This window comes from Aquarana catesbeiana, linkage group LG02, assembly GCF_042186555.1.
Source record: "Aquarana catesbeiana isolate 2022-GZ linkage group LG02, ASM4218655v1, whole genome shotgun sequence".
Taxonomy (NCBI): Eukaryota; Metazoa; Chordata; class Amphibia; order Anura; family Ranidae; genus Aquarana; species Aquarana catesbeiana.
The window spans coordinates 434920832-434945429 of record NC_133325.1 but is presented as its reverse complement, the minus strand read 5'-3'; the positions used below and the strand labels follow the sequence as shown (position 1 = coordinate 434945429).

The 24598-nt window shown below is 41.8% G+C and overlaps 1 protein-coding gene across 1 annotated transcript in view; it reads right to left on the bottom strand.

Annotated features, from left to right (window-relative positions):
• The window catches only part of DNALI1 (dynein axonemal light intermediate chain 1), a gene marked incomplete in the record, with an annotated part of 40494 nt that overhangs the window by 3188 nt on the left and 12708 nt on the right, over positions 1-24598 (bottom strand). The window contains 1 exon segment of the mRNA XM_073615519.1: positions 9178-9342. Within this exon segment, the coding sequence (XP_073471620.1) occupies positions 9178-9342 (165 nt within the window).

Genomic DNA, 24598 nt, shown 5'->3' with positions numbered 1-24598 from the left:
TCAGATATGCCTGTCACAAGTGCTAAATCTGAGTGCAACATTGTTTTTAACATTGTAGTAAAGGTTATTGTACCAGAGCTGGCACACTCTCTTTCTTTCTTATATAAACTCATTAGAACCACTATAATTATGTTAAATGCATAGACCATGAGGGATCACTGCAGAAAAACATAGCGATCTATTGTCAGGTAAATTTACTCCTCTCAGCGTGGAAAGCCAGCAAACTTAACAGTAATTAGCCAATTTTTGCCTGCAGGTAGCATTGCTTACTCTTCCCTACACATGCAGTACTTTTCTGCAGAAAAAAAAAAAAGATTTGGTGCAAAAACTGCCCAGTTCTGATAAACAAAGGTACCTTCACACTTTCCTTCTGTTTCGGTGCATTGCTAATGTCTGTTAACGATATGGTTTTTGTACAGTAGAGTGTGTTGTGTTAAGGCAGCCCATTCGGCCATGTGCTTTGTGGTCCTCTGCAGCATAGGTCCATTGTCAGATACTGTACGTTGTACCACACATTATTTCAAAGCTCAAGTGTAAAGTCATCCCAATTTTTTAAGGGGTCCTGGATATCTTTACCAAAAAATTGATTGATTTTACTTGATGCCTAGAGTTGCACTTTAATGGCGGCAGGCCCTGCAGGTTTATGTCTCAATGACAGAATAATTTCTAGTCTTCCATTTAATGAAAACATTCAAGAGAAGTACCTGACCATTTTTTCATGGAAAACACAAACGGCTTGCTATATTTTGTCAACCCTCCCCAGGAGAATATTTCAAGCTTGGCCTAATAATGAAAAGGAAATAAGATGAAAGCTAATACATTGGCCTGCTTTCCCAGTTTCTGAAATACTTTCAGAAGAAAAAAGTGCTTTTTTCAATTAAGGTAGTATTGATATTAAAATACCACAAATTCTTTGTTTTCAAATAAACATACAACAATATTTGCAAAAGGGAAAAAAAAAAAAAAAGAAGTTTGCATACGGCATCAATAAACAAGTGGGTTTAACCGCTTCAGCCCCGGAAGATTTTACCCCCTTCCTAACCAGAGCACTTTTTGCGATTCGGCACTGCGTCGCTTCAACTGACAATTGCGCGGTCGTGCGACAATGCACCCAAACAAAAGTGACGTCCTTTTATTCCCACAAATAGAGCTTTCTTTTGGTGATATTTGATCACCTCTGCAGTTTTTATTTTTTGCGCTATAAACAAAAAAAGAGAGACAATTTTGAAAAAAAACGCATTATTTTTTACTTTTTGCTATAACTATCCCCCAAAAATATATAAAAAAAATTCTTCTACATATTTTTGGTAAAAAAAAAAATGCAATAAGCGTATATTGATTGGTTTGCGCAAAAGCTATATCGTTTACAAAATAGGGGATAGTTTTATGGCATTTTTATTTTAAATTTTTTTTTTATTAGTAATGGCGACAATCTGCAATTTTTATCGGAACTGCGACATTATGGCAGACACATCGGACAATTTTGACACTATTTTGGGACCATTGCATTTACACAGCGATCAGTGCTATAAAAATGCATTGATTACTGTGTAAATGACACTGGCAGTGAAGGGGTTAACCACTAGGGCCCGATGAAGGGGTTAAGTGTGTCCTAGGGAGTGATGGGCTTCAAGTCACATGACAGTGATCACCGCTCCCGATGACAGGGAGCAGTGATCTCTGTCATGACACAAGCCAGAACGGGGAAATGCCTTGTTTACACTTCCCCATTCCGAGGCTCTGCGACACGATCGCCAGGAGACCGGCGGACATAGAGTCTGCCGGTCCCACGGGCACGGCCACGCTGTACGCAGCACGCGCGCGCGCCTGCTATCTCTGGCTCTTAAAGGGGACGTAGAGGTACGCCCATCTGCCATTGTGCCGACGTATATCGGCGTGCGGCGGTCGGCAAGTGGTTAATCATACGACAAATATTGTTAAAGGTACAAACAGGAGGACATTTTGGGCCTATTTAGGTCTGTGCCTTGTAAACCATGCATTTTACTGCGCGTTACCGCATTGCACAAAATTAATTACAATGCACTTAGCCACTGCACCACAACACACATACATACACCATTTGTGTATACTGTGGGGGTTATTTATGTAGCAATAACTCTCGGTGGAGCTGCTGGTTTAAGCGGGCTTGTTACCTTCACTCTCCTTCTCTCTGTTGCACCAGCTCTAGGGTTCCGTTGAGTTTACCTCCGGACTATACAAGCACCAACACCTGAGTACGTTTTCAATGCTTTATTGAACCATTAACGAAGGAAGTAGCAGGAAAGAGGCAGAAGGGAAACTGTAGGGAAGCTCAAATACCTCTTTGTAGGATTCTTGACAAATGTCCTTTGGGGTTGAATATTACAGTAGAATGCGCTCCCCTTGTGGGACACACTCCTTGCTCGCCTGGATAGGCTTCTCTCACTTGCCTAGCAGCCAGTACGTAGCACGAACAAAAGTCTCTGCCACAGACTTGCTTGGGATAAACCCGTACGATCCTCTGCCACAGGATGTATTGGTTTTGTGGTGAATGTCATTCACAGTGCTTGAACCTTTAAGCCAAACCTGGCAACACTATGCTGTAAAGTTACTTTAGGATACGTCCTCCAACCGAGTCACCAGGCCCCTCTCCAGACCAGCACTCTGCGTGATCCTTCCATGACGGGTCCTCCCCTGGGATCTCCTCGGTTGTCCAGCTTCTTCACTCTGGATAGACAGCTCAGGACCATTCCTCGGCTGCTGTGGAAGGCCCCAGACAAGCTTCTGGGCCCAACCATGCGCCACAGCGGCGCGGGCCTCCAGAACGGAGGACCACGAGGTAGCACTCTAACGCATACCTGTCGGCCAGAAGAGCCAGCAGGTGGCTGTAAAACGACCCGAAAACATGGCGTCTGTCCCATAAATACCCTCTCCCAGAATCCCACTCGGAGGACCACCTCCACCGAATTGTCTCCGGGACAGAGGAGCACTCATACGCTTTGACACATTGCCTTTCCAACACTAGCCGATAGTAACAACGACACCCACCGGTCCAGTATGGAAACACACGCAACGTCAGCCAAGCTGGAACAGAGGCAAATCTAACTTCACCTAACGAGCAATTTACTAAATTTTCCTATCAGATGGTAGATCGCAAATCTACCAGCGCTACATTTACTAAAGGAAAATCTGCTTTGCACTGCAAGTGCACTTGGAAGTAAAGTCGCTGTAGAGCCGGGGGGGACATGCAAGGAAAATAAAAAACAGCATTTTAGCTTGCACATGATTGGATGATAAAATCAGCAGAGCTTCCACTCATTTCAGATCTACCCCTTAGATTTAGAGCGACTGCACTTGCAGTGTAAAGTGGATTTGCCTTTCGTAAATAACCCCCTATATGTTGTCAGGTCAGCAACCAAGATGGTAGCGTGGGGGAGACCCAGTGTGTAACAAAGGAGCAGCAAGTCACAACGCTAGATTCGCTGGCCAGGTGAGTATGTGATATCCGCATTATACCCACCAAAAAGGTAAAACGGGAAAAAAAAAAAAAAAAAAATTTTGTTTCTCATAGTCTGAAAGTCCTTCAAGTGCCTTTTGGAAAACTCCAGACGGGATGTCATGTGCCTTTTAGCGAGTAGTGGCTTCCGTCTGGCCACTCTACCATACAAGCCTAAATGGTGGTTTGCTGCAGAGATGGTTGGTTCTTCTGGAAGGTTCTCCTCTCTCCACAGAGAAATGCTGGAGCTCTGTCAGAGTGACCATTTTGGTTCTTGGTCACCTCCCTGACTAAGGCCCTTCTTCCCCGATAGCTCAGTTTGGCCTGGCGGCCCGCTCTAGGAAGGGTCCTGGTGGTTTCAAACTTCTTCTATTTACGGATGATTGATGCCACTGTGCTCATTGGGACCTTCAATGTTGCAGAAATTTTTTTGTACCTTTCCCCAGATCTGTGCCTCGATACAATCCTGTCTTGGAAATCTACAGACAATTCCTTGTCTTCATGGCTTGGTTTGGGCTCTGACATGCACTTTTAACTGTGGGACCTTATATAGACAGGTGTGTGCCTTTTCATGTCCAATCAACTGAATTTACCACAGGTGGACTCCAATCAAGTTGTAGAAACATCTCAAGGATGATCATTGGAAACAGGATGCACCTGAGCTCAATTTTAAGTGTCATTTAGACCCCTTTCACACTGGGGTGGTTTGCAGGTGCTATTGCGCTAAAAATAGCGCCTACAAACCAACCCGAAACAGCCACTGCTTTGTCTCCAGTGTGAAAGCCCGGGGGCTCACACTGGAGCGGTGCGCTAGCAGGACGGGAAAAAAACTCCTGCTAGCAGCATCTTCGGAGCGGTGTATACACAGAGGCGCTTTGCAGTGGTTTTTAACCGACAGCGGCCGAATACCGCCACTAAAACGACGGTAAAGCGCCGCTAATAATAGCAGCGCTTTACCACCGACGCACCTCCCGCCCCAGTGTGAAAGGAGCCTTAAAGGCTGTGAATACCTATGTACATGTGATTTTTTTTCGTTTTTTTTATAAATTTGCAAAGATTTCAAACAAACATCTTTCACATTGTCATTATGGGGTATTGTTTTTGAAGAATTGTAGAACTGAGTAAAATTATGAATTTAATCTATTTTGGAATAAGACTAACAACAAAATGTGGAAAAAGTGAAGCGCTGTGAATACTTTCTGGATGCACCAATATATTTTATATATATATATATATATATATATATATATATATATATATATATATATATATATATATATATACACACACACACACACACACAAACACACTGGGGGGACGGAAAGTTTTCAGACCCCCTTACATTTTTCACTCTTTGTTATATTGTAGCCATTTGCTAAAATCATTGAAGTTAATTTTTTTCCTCATTAATGTACACACAGCACCCCATATTAACAGAAAAACACAGAATTGTTGACATTTTTGCAGATTTATTAAAAAAGAAAAACTGAAATATCACATGGTCCTAAGTATTCAGACCCTTTGCTCAGTATTTAGTAGAAGCACCCTTTTGATCTAATACAGCCATGAGTCTTTTTGGGAAAGATGCAACAAATTTTTCACACCTGGATTTGGGGATCCTCTGCCATTCCTCCTTGCAGATCCTCTCCAGTTCTGTCAGGTTGGATGGTAAACGTTGGTGGACAGCCATTTTTAGGTCTCTCCAGAGATGCTCAATTGGGTTTAAGTCAGGGCTCTGGCTGGGCCATTCAAGAACAGTCACGGAATTGTTGTGAAGCAACTCCTTCGTTATTTTAGCTGTGTGCTTAGGGTCATTGTCTTGTTGGAAAGTAAACCTTCGGCCCAGTCTGAGGTCCTGAGCACTCTAGAGAAGGTTTTCGTCCAGGGTATCCCTGTACTTGGCCGCATTCATCTTTCCTTCGATTGCAACCAGTCGTCCTGTCCCTGCAGCTGAAAAACACCCCCACAGCATGATGCTGCCACCACCATGCTTCACTGCTGGGATTGCATTGGACAGGTGATGAGCAGTGCCTGATTTTCTCCACACATACCGCTTAGAATTAAGGCCAAAAAGTTCTATCTTGGTCTCGTCAGACCAGAGAATCTTATTTCTCACCATCTTGGAGTCCTTTAGGTGTTTTTTTAGCAAACTCCATGCAGGCTTTCATGTGTCTTGCACTGAGGAGAGGCTTCTGTCGGGCCACTCTGCCATAAAGCCCCGACTGGTGGAGGGCTGCAGAGATGGTTGACTGTCTACAACTTTCTCCCATCTCCCGACTGCATCTCTGGAGCTCAGCCACAGTGATCTTTGGGTTCTTCTTTACCTCTCTCACCAAGGCTCTTCTCCCCCGATAGCTCAGTTTGGCCAGACGGCCAGCTCTAGGAGGGGTTCTGGTCGTCCCAAACGTCTTCCATTTTAGGATTATGGAGACCACTGTGCTCTTAGGAACCTTAAGTGCAAAAGAATTTTTTTGTAACCTTGGCCAGATCTGTGCCTTGCCACAATTCTGTCTCTGAGCTCTTCAGGCAGTTCCTTTGACCTCATGATTCTCATTTGTTCTGACATGCACTGTGAGCTGTAAGGTCTTATATAGACAGGTGTGTGGCTTTCCTAATCAAGTCCAATCAGTATAATCAAACACAGCTGGACTCAAATGAAGGCGTAGAACCATCTCAAGGATGATCATAAGAAATGGACAGCACCTGAGTTCAATATATGAGTGTCACAGCAAAGGGTCTGAATACTTAGGACCATGTGATATTTCAGTTTTTATTTTTTAATAAATCTGCAAAAATGTCAACAATTCTGTGTTTTTCTGTCAATATGGGGTGCTGTGTGTACATTAATGAGGAAAAAAAATGAACTTAAATTATTTTAGCAAATGGCTGCAATATAACGAAGAGTGAAAAATTTAAGGGGGTCTGAATACTTTTCGTTCCGTGTGTGTGTGTGTGTGTGTGTGTGTGTGTGTGTGTGTGTGTGTGTGTGTGTGTGTGTATATATATATATATATATATATATATATATATATATATATATATATATATATTGTACCTCGTTACCTTGTGCAGTGTTTTTTGGAAATGCTGCCTTGATATCTGTGCTAGATAGGGAGGACTTGGTTTCTTGTGATTTACAGTACACCCAAGGATCCCTGTTGGTTGCATTATAGCATGGAAGTGACTAGTATTTATTTGGTGCAAATCACTTTAAAGTTATCACTAGTCTCATCACCTACTAGGCCCTGGACAAGCCTGTAAAATTGAAAACTCTTGTGTTCCCTAGTTAATGAATAACCCCCTCTCAGCCTATTGCACCCTTGCCCGCACACAAGCCTTCTATTGCTTGAATAATCTGGCTAAAGTGAGCTTTTTTTATCTCAAATTATAAAAAGTAATATAGAGTAGATGTAATTGTTTTTCTTATTTTTTATTGGATAGCATTGACAGTTTAGTGATTGCATTTACTTGCTGCATGGCATTGCTCCTCAATGTAATTTACTGAATTAGCCAGGAAGACAACATGGGAAGTCAAAAATTAAGTGTCTGTATCTCAAAGTTTAATTAAAGGAAGACATATTAGAGCCATTCAAGAAGTAGTTTGTGTTCTCCAAGTCAGTTTAAAAGAGATTTCTTAGGGTACATGCATACGGCTGTAATGAAATGATCATCTACGCAGGATCTTGCTGGCAGAAGGTAAAAAAACAAATGAAAGTGGCTGTAGTGTTTGCATATAGACACATAAATGTCCATAGAGCACTGAGATGCAAAAAAGTCTATTTACATTCCAATAAAATCTATGCAAGTATGCAGAGGAGTAACTAGAACCTTCAGGGCCCCAGTGCAAAAAAAACATGAAGAGACCCCCTGACCCAAGTCCGGGGCCCTTCTTATGGTCTTGCAATGGGAATCTTTCCTGCCCTCACATTAGAATCCCCTTTACATCAGAGTTCCCAGTGCCCCCTTTACATCAAAGTTCCCCTTTACATTACATCAGAGCCTGCAGGGTTTGCCTTACAGTGCAAGGGGAACTGATGTAAAGAAGAACTCTGTGGACTCCGATGTAAAAGGGAGCTCTGGTGTGAGAAGTTCTCTAGTCACCAGAGCCCCCCCCCACATACACACACTTATATCAGAGTTTGCAAAGTTCCTCCTTACCTCAGAGTCCACAAAGTTTCTCTTTTTGCACTGTAAGGGTAAACTCTGCTGACTCTGATGTAAGGGGAAATTCTGTTAACTCTGATATAAGAGGGGAGCTCTGGCACTAGAGTTGCCCTTTACACCAGAGCCTACAGTGTGAATACACTGGAGTAAAGGGGTTCACTGATGTAAGAGGGGCGTTTTTTTTTTTTTCAGTGTCACCCATTACATTAGTGACTGACTGCCCCATAGACTCTGTGTGGCCTGAAGCTGTCACACACTGAGCTCCAGTAATTGCCTGCAGGCTTTGGTCCTTCTCTCCTCTGTGCCTCATCCTTGCAGTAATTTTAAATCTGCTGGAAAGGGGTCAAGTGCCATGCCGTCACTGCGCACCTGACCAGCGGCCCGTTCCCCCTGCTTAGCCATTTGCTATCTGCCCAAGTTCGAAACTGTAATCGGCTGAGCTCAGGCGGGAGGGTCCACTGGACAGGTGCACAAGGAGGGGGCATGGGGGGGGGGGGGGCTCAGGGACAAGTGTAGTTTTAACAGGCATTTTTCTGCTGTTTACAGACAGCAGAAAAGTGCCCTTTTTTAACTGGCAACACTGCTTGAGCCCCCCCCCACAGTGACAAAACATCAATGCCCAGTCGCAAATGCAGCCTTTGTGACCCTGGTAGTTCCGCCACTGCATGTATGCATGTACATGTGCTTTTATGATTACACATGTAAATTACTCACCTTGGACACAGATTTTTCTGTTTTGCTTTTAGGAATATGAACGCAGAGCGCAAGTTTATACATTTTTACACGCTGTGTACAATTGGCCCAATGAAAATAGAACTGCTTTCAAAACCGTAAAAAAAAAAAAAAGTACTGCTAATGCACTGCTTTTTTGCAGCTGTGTACATGAGCCATTATGAGAGAAATATAGAAGTTGCCACTGATTTGATCTTTTTGCTTTTAAAATGCTAGCTGTGCAGCTAGGATTGCTGATTCTCAGACTTCAAGTTCTGAGTCACTGACGAGTGCTGGGTAGGAGTGCACTTGAACCAAACTTATTCTGAGTTAACTGAAAGATATTGAATATTAACCCACATATATCTTTCGCAACATAAATACAAATAACCACATTCGATAGTTTGGAATAGGTTAACTCCCGAAATCACATTTTTGTAAACTTTAGTTGGAAGTGATGTTTTAAGCAGTTTAGTTGGTGTCCTCAACTATTTATCACAAAGGCTCAGCGTGATATTACCAACTCTAAATGAAACTTTTACTTTGTAAATACTGCCTGCTGCCATTGCGGATGGCTTTCTAAAAAATGTTAGTTGCCTGGCTCTCTCTGGCTTCAAAACCATTTGAGTCAAAGGCTCGTAAAAAGCATGCACCAAGTGAAATAAGAACTCCTAATCTGCATTGTACCTAGTCAGTGACTCGGAAAGTGCTGAAACTAGTGGGTCATCATGACACATAGGCAAACAACATTTTCATAAGAGGAGATTGTATATTTTTCTCATGAAAGGTTTCCATTAATGGTGGGCACATTTAAGGGTTTTGCGTACCTTCAACTGCTGGTTAGTCCTTTTGAGAAACTGTATTTCTTCTGCGTGCTTCTTCTCCTCTACTTGCCGTCTCTCTGCCTCCCGTTTCTCTATAGCCTCACACTTGGCCTTCTGTTCATTGACCTGCCTCTCCATGTCCTTCTTCTCTTGCTCCAACTCTGCAATCTGCAGAAAACACATGATATGCTTGTTAAGACTTGTCTATTATCACAATTTAGGCCCTGATCAGGAAATGTGGTCTTCGTGGCTGGCAATTACATTAACTATGGCGATGTTTGAATTTTAAAGAGTAACTCCAACTGCACCACCCCTTACCTAACTGCTGAGGCCAAGTTAATAACAGCTGGGTTTAGAGAAAGTGGAAATAATGACACTGGCCGCATCCGTAGACCCCTCAGTGTTTTCTGTAGAAAAAGGAAGTTCAAGGAATGGTGCTGAATGATCCCAGAGCCAGCAATGGTGACAAAGATGGCAATTAAGTGTTTGGGGAGGGGAGGGGTAGCACATGTACAGGGGTGTTTTTTTTTACCTTAAAGCGGTTGTAAACTCTGCTTTGTTATTTTTACCTACAGGAAAGCCTATAATAGTTAATGATTATCTCCTAAATGTGTACAGTTTAGGAGATATTCACTCTGCATGCAGCCACTGATGTCAGCGAGGCATGCGCTCTGAAGGTCCAGCATACCGTGGTGGACCTTCAGAGCTTCTTGGCGGAAACGAGGGCCCTAGCCCGCATGCGCGGTAGTGACATCATTGCGGCTCTGGCCACTCACAGCGCCAGAGCCCGTGATCCCAGAAGGGCTTCATTCTAAGGTAAGTATTTCATAATGTGCTAGTATGTGCTAAATGTGCATTAAAGTATGTATTGGATTTGTATAGAGTAGGGAAGGGTTATTCTTTGCTGCTTGTATTCTGTTGGGGATATTTACCTTCACTTCTGTTAGAAATAAATAGGAAGTGAGTGGAAATCCTTCTAAAGTGAAAGGAATTTCCTGCTTAAGCTGGCTATTCACCAATATAAAATTTTTTTACGAACATGTAAACAGAAATTCTCAGTACATTTGATGACTTAATGAATGTCATTTGAAAGTACTTAAAATTTTTGTTTGCTTTTCAATTTGATTTTTGGAATTAATGGATTTTTCCAAACCTTATTAAGCCCCGGTTCACACTGAATGCAGCGCTTCTTCAGCGCGATTTCAAAGCCGCTGGTCAGTGTGATTTCATGTGCGGCTTGGCAACATCTGTGGCAAAAAAAAAAAATTAAAAAGCGCCAAAAATAGTGCAGGAGCATTTTTCAAATTGGTGCAAGTCGGTGTCGCACTGATTTTGAATGGTTCCATAGGCACAAAAAGGGTGGGACGTGTCTTGCGATTTTGAATTGTCAAATTGCACGACAAGTCGCACTGGTGTGAATGGTGGCTCACTGTTAGAAATCCGTGCATCAAAAGAAACATTTTCAATCCTGTTCCTTCAAATTTTCTCGTCACTGTGGTCAAAAATGAACATCGATTTGACACCACAAAAAAAATGAAATTGTATGAGTAGAACTCACAGCAAAACTGTGCAGGGGGAGGAATAAGTACACCCTTCAGGTTTTTATTGCTGCCTGTGCCCCATTGGTAAGATTCACCCTCTATTTATCCTGGCGACCGTTATGACCAAAAGTAATAGAAAATCCTACATTTTGGGCTGTCACCAGAACAGGAATAGAGGGGAAATCTTCCAATGGGCACACTAGTTCTGGTAGCATTTATTTTACAGGGATATTGGCACATATACAGTTCTAAGTCACACCTCACAATTTTACAGATACTAGTTCTGTTGACAACCAGGAATTCCATCACTTTGGAGGGACTTTCTCTCACTTCCTGTTTTGGCTATGGAACCGGAAGTGAAGGAAAATCTCCCTAATGGGACACAGATGGCAAAAAAAAAAAAAATCTCACAAGGGTTAATAAACCTCCCTTATTCTATCCAAAATGAAAAAAATGAAAAAAAAATTGCATTTAGTTATATTTAAAACAAAAAAAAATTAGAACAAAATTGTGCTAGTATATGACCAGCTTTAGAGATCCCTAATTGGAACAGGTGTCCTCATAGGAAGATGCTGTACAAAATCTCATTTGTAGTTCTGGTAACAAATCTCAAATTTTGTATTTCCCATCTTTTTTTGTCTCTGACAATAGTCACCTAGACAGGTGAATAGGGGGAATCTACCTATAATTGACACAGCAATTAAAACCTGACAAATTAAATAAATAAACGAATAAATAAAATAAAACACACACACACACACACACACACACACACTAAAGACAATTTAAACATAGTTTCTGAAGATATGTTAATATGTTTTTTTTTGTTTTTTTTTACAAAAGCTGGCTGATGATTGATTTCTAAATATTAGTAATGATCATCATCATTTGTTTTATTTTATGATCTAGAGTGTTGTATTGGAAATATTTCCAGTAAGAGATAAAACCAAGAATCTGACACCTATTTTGGTAAATAAACCAGTGTGTGAGTACCTTGTTTGTTTCCTGCATCTGAACAGAATTGATTTCTGTATATAACAAGTTAATGGTATTATACTGTTGATAAGAAAACGTTAATTCATAGAGACAGTGTCTGCAATGTCCTCATCTCTGCAGGCAGTTAATGTCATCGCTGCCCTTTAAATCACATTAGCCAATGATGTGTTAGCAACAAGGTAATAAGAAACACACCCCCTATCTTTTTTTCCTGGGAGCAATTTGTCTTTTTAACTGCTGGACCATTTTCTAGAAAAAAAAATTAAAAAAATCAACCCAAGTATTGTTTCATATTTTTAAAACTTTGATAATGAGATTAAAATCCAAGTATGTCGAGCATGAAATTACTGACTCAAAAATAAAATTTGTTTAAAGAAATGTTAAATTATTTTGAATGCAGTCCTTAGGCCAAGCTAAAGCTATGAAGTCACCATTGAAATATGAAGCAGTTTAAAAGCATGGCAAATGTAATTTCATTGTGTATTAGATATGGTCGAACAGGTTGGATTTTAGACCTTGGCGTAAATTGTTGGGATTCACAGTGCTGAACCAGATATTCTGACATTGTGGCTGTCCTGCATTGAAGGGGTATGAGACGTCTGTAATGACTTTGTTTATTGGTTTGGGTCACTTTCCTAATGTTATTTTCAACAAATACGTACTTTAGTGGCATGCAGATTTGTATAGGGGTCATGCCTAGGTCACAAGATCCTTGGATACCAGTGCTGTAGTAGTACTTTAAAGGCATAATTCACCTATACCAAAAAACTGCCTATGCAGGTAAGGGGTGTCTGTAGATAAATACAAACTATGCAGCTCTAACTAAAGTTGAATAATGTCCTATAGGTGTAGGACTTTTACACACCTCCTAAAGCTTAACTGGAAAAACTCCCAGAGATTGCATCATCCCCTTCTGCCTTGTTGGTAGGATGTTGCTAAGGGACTCCTAGCTCTTACTGTTCACCTTCACCAGCACAGGAGCAAGCTCTCTTTTTTCAGATTCAAACCCCCTACATGCACTTTCTCTCCCCTGACTCAGTAGCTCTGAGCTCAGTGTTTGAGAGCTTGCTCCTGTGATGGTGAAGGTGAACAGTAAGAGCTAGCAGTCTCTTAGCAATGTTCTAGCAATAAGGCAGGACGGGGAGATGAGTTCTTTAGGCGTTTTCAGTCAGGCTTCAGGAGGTATCTAAATGGCCTATAGCTGTAGCAAGGGCGTTATTCAACTTTGGTCAGAGCTGCACAGTTTGTTTTATCTACAGAGGTCCCTTATCTGCATAGGTAGGTTTTTGGTATAGGTGCCTTTAATCTCCCTGGTGGTATGATTATTTCAGATTTTTGATGCTCAAAGCGGTACAATTGTTTTGCATGGAAATTTGGCGTTTTATATTGTAGGCCTGTAATTCTTAGGAATAACACACTTAAATCTGTCCAAATAAGAGTCTAGTAGACATCCCTGGTATGATAAAGTTTGAAACACAAAATCATAAATTATAATATAACTAAATATAATATATCATTCAATATATAATATAATAAATAACTATATATAATTATAACAAATAATAATATAATAATAATAAAAATTATTCAATAATGTAATCAAATCAAAAACACTGAAATTTGCTCAGTTGCAGAATTGTCGCTGTCATTACTTTCAGTGTATGATGATGAATTTCCCCAAAAATCACTATCGCTCAATTCTGCAAATGATTCTAATTTATTCTCGCTGTTTTCTAGCTGGTCTAAAACCGCTTTTGAAGTAAAGGGATGGTTTTTGGTTGCTATGGACAATCTCCAGTTTCCAGGCAGAAAGAACAGTATAGTACACCCCTCACAGTTGCGTAAATATTTTATTCTATCTTTTCATGTGACAACACTGAAGAAATGACACTTTGCTACAATGTAAAGTAGTGAGTGTACAGCTTGTATAACAGTGTAAATTTGCTGTCCCCTCAAAATAACTCAACACACAGCCATTAATGTCTAAATCGCTGGCAACAAAAGTGAGTACACCCCTGAGTGAAAATGTCCAAACTGGGCCCAATTAGCCATTTTCCCTCCCCAGTGTCATGTGACTCGTTAGTGTTACAAGGTCTCAGGTGTGAATGGGGAGCAGGTGTGTTAAATTTGGTGTTATCGCTCTCACTCTCTCATACTGGTCACTGGAAGTTCAAAATGGCACCTCATGGCAAAGAACTCTCTGAGGATCTGAAAAAAAGAATTGTTGCTCTACATAAAGATGTCCTAGGCTATAATAAGATTGCCAAGACCCTGAAACTGAGCTGAGCACGGTGGTCAAGACCATACAGCTGTTTAACAGGACAGGTTCCACTCAGAACAGGCCTTGTCATGGTCGACCACAGAAGTTGAGTGCACATGCTCAGCATCATATCCAGAGGTTGCCTTTGGGAAATAGACGTATGAGTGTTGCCAGCATTGCTGCAGAGGTTGAAGGGGTGGGGGGTCAGCCTGTCAGTGCTCAGACCATGCACCGCACACTGCATCAAATTGGTCTGCATGGCTGTCGCCCCAGAAGGAAGCCTCTTCTAAAGATGATGCACAAGAAAGACCGCAAACAGTTTGCTGAAGACAAGCAGACTAAGGACATGGATTACTGGAACCATGTCCTGTGGTCTGATGAGACCAAGATAAACTTATTTGATTCAGCAACCAAGTGAGGAGTACAAAGACAAGTGTGTCTTGTCTATAGTCAAGCATGGTGCTGGGAGTGTCATGGACTGGGGCTGCATGAGTGCTGCCGGAACTGGGGAGCTACAGTTCATTGAGGGAACCATGAATGCCAACATGTACTGTGACATACTGAAGCAGAGCATGATCCCCTCCTTTCAGAGACTGGGCCGCAGGGCAGTATTCCAACATGATAACGACACCAAACACACCTCCAAGATGACCACTGTCTTGCTAAAGAAGCTGAGGGTAAAGGCAATGGATTGGCCAAGCATGTCTCCAGACCTAAACCCTATTGGGCATCTGTGGGGCATCCTCAAATGGAAGGTGGATTAGCACAAGGTCTCTAACATCCACCAGCTCCGTGATGTCGTCATGGAGGAGTGGAAGAGGACTCCAGTGCCAACCTGTGAAGCTCTGGTGAACTCCATGCCCAAGAGGGTTAAGGCAGTGCTGGAAAATAATGGTGGCCACACAAAATATTGACACTTTGGGCCCAATTTGGACATTTTCACTTAGGGGTGTACTCACTTTTGTTGCCAGCGGTTTAGACATTAATGGCTGTGTGTTATCTTGAGGGGACAGCAAATTTACACTGTTATACAAGCTGTACACTCACTACTTTACATTGTAGCAAAGTGTCATTTCTTCAGTGTTGTCACATGAAAAAATAGAATAAAATATTTACAAAAATGTGAGGGGTGTACTTACTTTTGTGAGATACTGTATATAATGTAAAACTGCATGCAGGGCACTGGGCAAACCACTAGGGACATAAGGGAGGTGAAATAATGTGATATAATAATGTAATCTGTAAGATTACAGTGTACTGTATGTATTATGTGTTTCACTTTTTGAATTTGGCGCCGTGCTCTGTCCCAGTGCGTTGCAACGCTCGCAGGGAATGGAGCCCAGCACTGTGAGGACTCGAGCAGAGGACATGGCTCACACACACAGGGGGAGACTTTGCTGGATCCTGGGGACAAGGTAAGCTTGCTGTACCTGGATCCTGCGATGCAATCCCGAGTGTGGCTCGGGGTTACCGCTTTTGGTACTGAAAATACACTCTACGCCACACTTGGGAATACCGTCAGGGAGGTTAAAGTACATCAAAAGCAGTTTAAAGAATGTAAACCCAACAAAACTGTAATATAATGTTATTACCAGTCCTTTTGGTGGCTGTATTAGTTTTCATTTTTCAGGCTAAGAACAAATATTAGCAAGTACAGAAAATCCCGTTGATCTTTTCAGGAATGGAGAGGGAGAGAGAGGTTCCTATACGGCCGAGAGAGAAATGTACCTAAATGACTGGGGGAGAGAGGTATCTAAATGGCAGAGATAAAGAGGAGCTTCTGTATATTCTACTTCTGAGATAGCTCGGATCTCCAAGCAAAGTACACTAAAATGCCCTGTGTAAAGAGGACCTGTTACTTTGAGAGCGTTTTAATGGAGGCTAGACTAAACATTAAATGGTATTTTGTGTAGTTGAACTTGTCTGGTCTCTGCAAAAAAAATGTCTGGGAATATTAATTTAGTGCTCTTACTGACCTCTAAAGAAGTCTATCCTATGCCCTACCGATTGCTCCTTAATGAAGAAATGTTCCCTGCAGTGATGAGAGGTCCTCTTCACACTCTGAGCGGGAGAGCAGATCCTGTCATGTATCTGCCCCCCCCCAACTTACTTGCATTTAGGGAAAGCAATATAAGGACTTTCCTGAGTGGAGGACGACAAAAAGGAGCAGTCGGTATTTCTTCAATGAACTATAATGTCAGAGCTGAGGAAGTTAAAGTGATTGTAAAGGATCCTTTTTTATTTGTTTTAAATAACAAACATGCCATACTTACCTCCACTGTGCAGCTTGTTTTGTACAGAGTGGCCCCGAACATCCCCTTCTGGGGTCCCTCGGCTGCTCTCACTGTTCCCCCCCACATCAGATAACCCCCTAGGAGAAGCGCGCTCCCAAGACCAGCATTTGCTTCCACAGACACAAATTACAGACTTGCATTAATGCATAGTATGCATTAAGGTGAAAAAACACGAGGGTTTACAACCCCTTTAAAGTGGTAGTAAAGACAGAGTACAGGTACCGATACTTTTTTTTCAAGTACTCATTGATACCAATTACCAATACTCTCTTTAATGTCATGTGACAGGGGTACTAATATGCAACACTGATGGGCACTGATGAGGAGACACTAATATGCAGCATTGATAGGTGGTACTGATGAGGCGTGGACTGTCAGTAGTTTTTTACTTAAATTTTTTTTTATTTTTTACAATGCTTTCTTTTTTTTTGGGGGGGGGGGGGAATGGATTGTGTCAGTGTTTTTTTTTATTGTATATTACTTTTACAATTGAACCTTTTAAATATTTTTTGTTTTACATTTTTTTTATCAGTCCTGTTGGCCTGTTGGGGGTGGCTTTGAGGAGATATCAGGGGTCTAAACAGAACCCTGACATCTTCCTTTTGAGACAGGGAAAGGGACTGAGGACACAGATTCCCCAGTCCCTTTATCTGCAGCTTCAGCTGTACTGAAGATGAATGGACAAGAGACAGAGGCTCCTGTTCATTCATAAACTGAATATTACAATGTTCAGTTATGAATGGACAGTCAGTGATCATTCACTCTGTGCATTTAGAAAAAGAAGGAGCCAGTCAATTACATATTTACCGGTTCCTTCCTGCACTCTCCATCCTGACAGATCTGTGGGGGGGGGGCAGAGGAGGAGCCAGAGGACCCGGGGGCCAGAGGAGGACACAGGAGGCAGCCGGGGGGGGGGGGGGCGCTGCGGAAGTGGGGGCACTTACAAGCACTGATCTCCCTGTATAGCTTTCAATAATGCAGCTGACATCCGCGGGAGGGAGAGGAGGAGAAGCGGCTGTCAGCTGCTTTACTGAAAGCTATACAGGGAGATCAGTGCTTGTAACTGACCCCACCGCTGCACCGATCTGTGAGGCTGCCCGGCCCCCCCCCCTGCTACGCTGAGGACGCTGGAACCGGTACAACAGGTATCAGATTAAGCATCGGAGTACTCGTGCAAATGCTCAGTATCGGTGCAACTCTAGTTGTCTGCTATTTTTACCTACAGGTAAGCTTATAATAAAGCTTACCTGTAGGTAAAATTAATATCCCCTAAACGTGCACATTTAGCACGTTTAGGAGATATTCGACGGAGGAGCAGCCGGTGACGTCACCGCTGCAGTGCTGGAATGTGTGAACCCAGAAGGAAGATCAGGTGAAGATGGAAGCCCTGTTAGTGGTGACAGCACGCCGCTGGAGGGCTTTGTTTTAAGATAAGGCTCATAACGTGCTACTATGCAGTGCAAATGTTTTTGTTTTTGTTCTTTTTACAAAGTTCACTACCGCTTTAACCTCTGCAGTGCCAGAAGCTCAGCACTGTGAAAAGGAACTGTCATCACTGCAGGGAACATTTCTATACTAGAGAGCACTCAGGACATGGACTACACTTCATAAGAGGTAAGTAATGTTACTGAACATATATCCCAGAAAAAAATGTTTAACCACTTCAATACCAAGGACGTCATATGACGTCCTGGGCTTTGGGCGGGTATATCTGAATGAGGCCTGTAGTTACAGACATCATTCAGATATTGCCGGTTTCAGCCTGGCGAATCTCTACACCATAGGAACGATCATAGCGGCCGTTCCGCCGCTTGATCGTTCCTATGGGAGGCGAGAGGGGACGTCCCCCCCCTCCCGCCGCCCTCCGATGCTTGCTCCGACTCACCGTTACGATCGGTGAGGCGGAGAGTGGATCCGCCGGCGCCGGATGTAGATCATAGAGATTTCCGGTGGACCAGATGGTCCCCGGAGTCTCTATGATTGTCGGAGGCCGGGCGCGATGTTATGACGTCACGCCCGGCCTCTCCATTCAAAAAAACGGCGCCGCTTCGGCTTGGAAGCAGCGAACGTTTTATTTTTATTTTTTATTTCAGGCTTCCCAACCTAGTGGTGAGATATGGGGTCTTATTGACCCCATATCTCACTATTAAGAGCACCTGATATGTCATATTGCTATTACAAGGGATGTTTACATTCCTTGTAATAGGAATAAAAGTGATCAATTTTATTTTTTTTTTCAAAAAGTGTCAAAATAAAAAAAATAAAATATAATTAACAATAAAAAAAAAATTTTTTTTTAAAGCGCCGCTGTCCCCGTGTGCTCGCACGCAGAAGCGAACGCATACGTAAGTCCCGCCCACATATGAAAACGGTGTTCATACATATGAGGTATCGCCGCGAACGTTGGAGCGAGAGCAATAATTTTGGCCCTAGACCTCCTCTGTAACTCAAAACATGTAACCAGTAAAAAAATTTCAATCCCTATGGGGATTTTTAAGTACCAAACATTGGCGCCATTCCACGAGCGTGTGCAATTTTGAAGCGTGACATGTTAGGTATCTATTTACTCGGTGTAACTTCATCTTTCACAAAATGCAAAAACATTGGGCTAACTTTACTGTTTTTACAGTTTTTTTCCCCAAAAAAACACGTTCGAAAAATTCCTGCGCAAATACTGTGTGAGATAAAAAGTTGCAACAACCGCCATTGTATTCTCTAGGGTCTTTGCTAAAAAAACATATATAATGTTTGGGGGTTCTATGTAATTTTCTAGCAAAAAAATGATGATTTTTACATGTAGGAGCAAAGTGTCAGAGTTGGCCCGGTATTGAAGCGGTTAATTAAACTTCACTTAAGGCTGTTTCTCTCTCTCCCAGTCTGAGTAACTAAAGCAAAAGCAGTGAAGTACACTAGTAGCGTTAAAAATATATCTCATTATTTTATTGACTGCATACATTGTTTTTTTAATCTGCCTTGAGTTCACCATTGTTTTGAAGCAAGAGATGCTGCCTATGTCCATTTAATGCAATAAGAATGCCACAACCAGTGCATGGACTCGCACTGCCTACAACGAAAACCCAAGCAAGGCTGCTATCATTGCAGATTATGTTTTCTTTGTTCTATACTTATATAAGAATTTGTAAAAGCGAAAAGCTAATTTGGTATTAAACAGAGGCTGGATACTTCCGCCACCTAGTGGATGCTTTGAGATCTTGATTCAATCATTCTTTGAGTGATCCTTGTGTTGTTTTGATTAATGAGTGTCGGTAATCTTGCACAGAGTGCAAATCCGCTCTGGCTTTATGAGGCATATGTGTGGCATTAAAGTTGGTGCCGGGCTGGATTCGCTCCACATGCATCTTTCGGGTATAACGCTGGTGTTTATTTTATTGAATTTATTGTATTTTTTGTTCCCTGCTGTTCATAGGAGTTTAATTGTGTGCACACAACAAATGTATTAGAGAGAACAGCAGGCAGGAGAGATCGTACATAGCTGCTTGTTATTAAGGAATTAGTATTTGGCGTTTGAAGGAAAAGACTTTTTGGGTGTCTGCTAGTCATTAGTAAGCGCTAGTTAGCGTAAAATGCGTCAAACTTTGTTTTCTACTCCCACAGTGTTTTTGTCTGGCATTTTTACACTTACAATAACTTTTTCGGAAGTTCAGCCCTTTGGATCCAATTTGTGTACACCATGTACCTCTGTTCATGGTAAATGGTCTGTCTCATCCCTGTAACTGCAAGAGTTACTGGCTGAATCACCAGATGAAAATTAAAGAAAGAAAAAAAAAAAAAAAAAAAGAAAAACTAATGCAGCCATCACATCTAAGAATTGGTAAGCTGCAGTATAATAAATGTTTGCTTTTGGGTTTAATACTGCTTTAAGCTTAGTTTACAGGACCAATCTGTCCCACAGATGTAGCAGTTAGAAGGTTTGTGTCAAACCATTTACCACTGTAGGGTGTTTACAATATCAGCTTTTATTTATTCATGTAAAACCTTTATTCCAAAAGGTCAAAACTATTTGCTGCAACCAATTATAAAATATTAGTTAGACTTTAGCTTACATTTGTTACTGAAGTCTAGATTAGAAGAATCTAGATTTAGAAGAATCTAAATCTACTAGTCCAATACTACCCTCTCCACATACTGACCATGCTGGTGATCAAAAGTGTCTGCTCTACTACTTCATTCACAATGCAGACACCCTAAGACAGGGGGTGTGTTACTGGCCAGATCACTGGGTGAAATAAAAGGAAAAAAAAAGGGACAAAAAAAAAGAAAGAAAGAAAGAAAACAAATGCAGCCCCACATCTTAGATTGATAAGCTGCAAATATAATACATTTTTGGTTTTGGATCTAATGCTACTTTAACCGCTTGCCGACCAGCCCCGTCATTTTACTGTGGCAGGTCGGCACGATCCCGCGGGCCGTCGTAGCTATACGTCAGCTCATGGGATCGGGATAACAGGCACGCGCCAGCTGCACTGCGGGGGTGCCAATGCTCGTTGCCGACAATCGCGATGACCACCGGCCATGAGCGATCGCGGGCACGAGAGGCAGAACACGGAAGTGTGTGTGTAAACACACAAATCCCTGTTCTGCTCTGTGAGGAAAGACAGATCATGTGTTCCTAATAGCTAGGAACCACGATCCGTCACTTCCTCTAGTCAGTCCCCTCCCCCTTCAGTTAGAAACACGTAGCAGGGAACACAGTTAACCCCTTGATCGCCCCCTAGTGTTTAGTGTTAACCCCTTCCCTGCCAGTGACATCTTTACAGTAATCAGTGCATTTTTATAGCACTGATCGCTGTATAAATGCCAATGGTTCCAAAAATGTGTCAAAAGTGTCCGATGTGTCCGCAATAATGTTGCAGTCCCAATAAAAAAAATCGCAGATCGCCACCATTACTAAAAAAAAATAATAATAAAAATGCTATAAATCTATCCCCTATTTTGTAGACGCTATAACTTTTGCGCAAACCAATCAATATACGCTTATTGTGATTTTTTTTTTTACCAAAAATATGTAGAAGAATACATATCAGCCTAAACTGAGAAAAAAAAAATTGCTTTTTGAAAAAATGGGGATATTTATTATAGCAAAAAGTACAAAATATTGTTTTTTTCAAAATTGTCGCTCTTTGTTTAAAGCGCAAAAAATAAAAACCACAGAGGTGATCAAATTCCACCAAAAGAAAGCTCTATTTGTGGGTAAAAAAAGGACATAAATTTTGTTTGGGTGCAACATCGCACGACTGCGCAATTGTCAGTTAAAGCGATGCAGTGCCGAATCGCAAAAAATGGCCTGGTCATTCAGCAACCAAATGTTCCGGGGGTGAAGTGGTTAAGCAGAAAATAGCATTATCCATGGCCTGGTTGTGCAGTGGGGCAACGGAGTGTGAATCACAAAGCCAACTAAACAGAATTTCAAATCCTCTGGCAGGAAACACAGTCCACACACGTTTATTTCCACTCTGCATTGTCTCCTTGGAGTTTCTCTTTAAAAGGAAGATTTCATTCAATTCACATTTTCAAAACAATATCAATAGTTCAACCAACATATAAAACAATCTACACATTTGCCCAAGGTTTTTTTTTTTTTTTGTTTTTTTTTAAAGGTAAACTCAAACTCTTTTGAAATACAAAGACAAGATCATGTTTACATTCTAAAAGATTTGTAATCATATGCAGTCTATCTTGCGATTAAGACACTCCTACCAGAGAGCAAAGGCCAGTCATTGCTCTGCACTGCGGCAAAAGCATGACTTGGCCAAGAACACAAACTCAACCACTGATTGGAGAAGAGCAGCAGTACACACTCCCCTTAGTTTCTAGTCACATATCTCTCTTTCAGCATCTGTACACTGAGAATGTGGTCCACCTTCTCCTGGTCAGAGTACTGCTGTACAGGGGATTTCTGGAGGCCAATAGGACTAGGTTGGGGTATTTACACTAGTATATTAATATCCAATGGGAGTTAAAGTGGTTGTAAACCTCAGACATGAAATATGAACAAAGCATATAACTCTATAGAGTACTTGTCTTAAATCAGAGCACTAAGGGGTTGATTTACTAAAGGCAAATCGACTATGCACTTTGCAAGAACAGTTGCTCCAGAGCTTAGTAAATGAGCAGACGCTCTGCTGACTTCCATCATCCAATCAATTGCAAGCAAAAATGCATTTTTTTTTAAATGTTTCCTTGCATATGATTGGGTATTCTTTGTAAAGAAAAACTTTACCTTATTTACTAAGCTTTGGAGCAACTGCACTTGCAGAGTGCACAGTCTATTTGCCTTTAGTAAATCAACCCCTAAATGCCATTTCTGTCCCCTGCTTCATTCCTCTGCGATCAACATGAGACACTTCTGACAAGTTTTCCAAGAGAATAAAGGTAACAGGAGAGGGATCTCCAGCACACACAGCCTGTGATTGACAGCCTCAGTTCTGTTTCTGTTAGTCGTGTGAAAGGGGTGTGTCCCTTCCCTCCAATCGGCTCTCAGAGCTCTCCTCACTGAACTCTGCAGAGTGTAACTTTAGCTATATGCCCCCTTTTTTTCTGAACTCTCAGACAAGCTTTAAAATTCAGCACTTTGAACTGAAGAAGTAGAGAAGAGAAGACTGCAGATAAACAGATACAACTTATGTAGGAGGATTTGTTTCATCTGTGTATCACCTGAGACCAGGTCACGTCACTGGGTATATGGAAGGGTTTAGAACCACTTCAGAGAGTGCTTTAGTAATAAGGGTTGGCACACTCTGGCACAGGTCAACACATTTTAGAACTTGTGCAAGCAATGCATTCAGATCCGTAATAGTGTAGTATAGGTTTTGTCTATGGATCTTACTGCAGCAGTACTGTTTGCTATGGGCCCATGCACATGTTACATAAAGATCCCAAAGTCAAAAATCTACATCCAGGGTCAGTAATTTATTTACATGAGCATTTAGTGTGCTTTTTACTAAGCCAGATCTTGCTTCCAGCAAGACTCGGCATAGATTATCAGTAAAATAATTATGGCCATGTGCATGAGCCCTTCTGGACATATTTATAGGGGCGGAAAATCTGACATTCAATGCAGGGGGATCTTGCAGGTGTTTTTAATGATGGTGATTGATTCACCACCAATGAAGGTTTAGTGAAAACCCTTTTGGTATATGTGCAGTATCTCATGGTGCGTTCTCACAAGCTAGGCAGAGCATGTAAATGTGTTTTCTTTTGTATTATAATCTATACATGAATTCAATTTGTGTTGTGTTACACCAACTTCTGTTTTGTCAAGGCCCACATTATTATTGTGTCTAGAATTTTGGGAAAAGCTTGGATGAATGTGTCTGTTTTGAAATAGCACTGCTAAATTAGTTCAAAATCTCCTACTGAGATAATTGATGTCCCACTGTAGTAAATAATAGCAAGTCATAAGATCTGAGTACACTTCCAAGAGCTTCTGTAGAATCCCCTGCTGAGATAGCTCTGATCTCCAAGCAAAGTACACTAAAGTAGGTTTAGAGGTGAAAATGCCTTTTATTATTTGTAAAGAGGACCTGTTACTTTGAGAACGCTGTGGCAGAATGGGGGCTAGTCCAAACAGCACATGCGTTTTTGTGTAGTTGAACTTGTCTGGTATCTGTAATTAAAATGTGACCCAGAGCCTAATAACATCCTCACATTATTAATAACCTCTTTAATGGAAACAGAAGCCTGAAACAAGACAAATCTGTGATCATAAAAGTCTCTAATTGTTAAAGGGTGATGATGCCTTCAAGGGTACAATGAGAAGTTCCAGGGATATGCCCCTGTGCATAGAGGATGCGATTGCTCACACCTAGTGAAGATAACATGGTGAAGAGCCTAGCGGGGGTAGGCAACCTTGGCACTCCAGTAGTGGGGAAACTACAAAATATCATCATGCCTGTAAGGGCTGTCAGAGACTTGCAATGCCTAATGGAACTTCTAGTTACACAACAGCTTGAAGTGCCCAAGTTGCCTACCCCTGGCCTAGAGGCAGCCAAACTTCTACCGGGCTGCTGATATTGTAAATGTTAGGCCTCATTCACATGGCAATTTAAAGCGGTAGTAAAGCCTGCTTTGTGATTTTTACCTACAAGTAAGCCTATAATAAGGCTAAATGTGCACAGTTTTGGAGATATTCAGCCTGGATGCAGCCAGTTACGTCACTGGCGCATGCGCTCTGAAGGTCCAGCATACCTTGCTAGACCTTCAGAGCTTCCTGCCGGAACCAAGGGCACAGAACCGCCAGGAGTGACGTCATCATGGCTCCGGCCAATCGCATAGCCGGAGCGCACAAACCCTGAAGGAAGACCGGGGGGAAC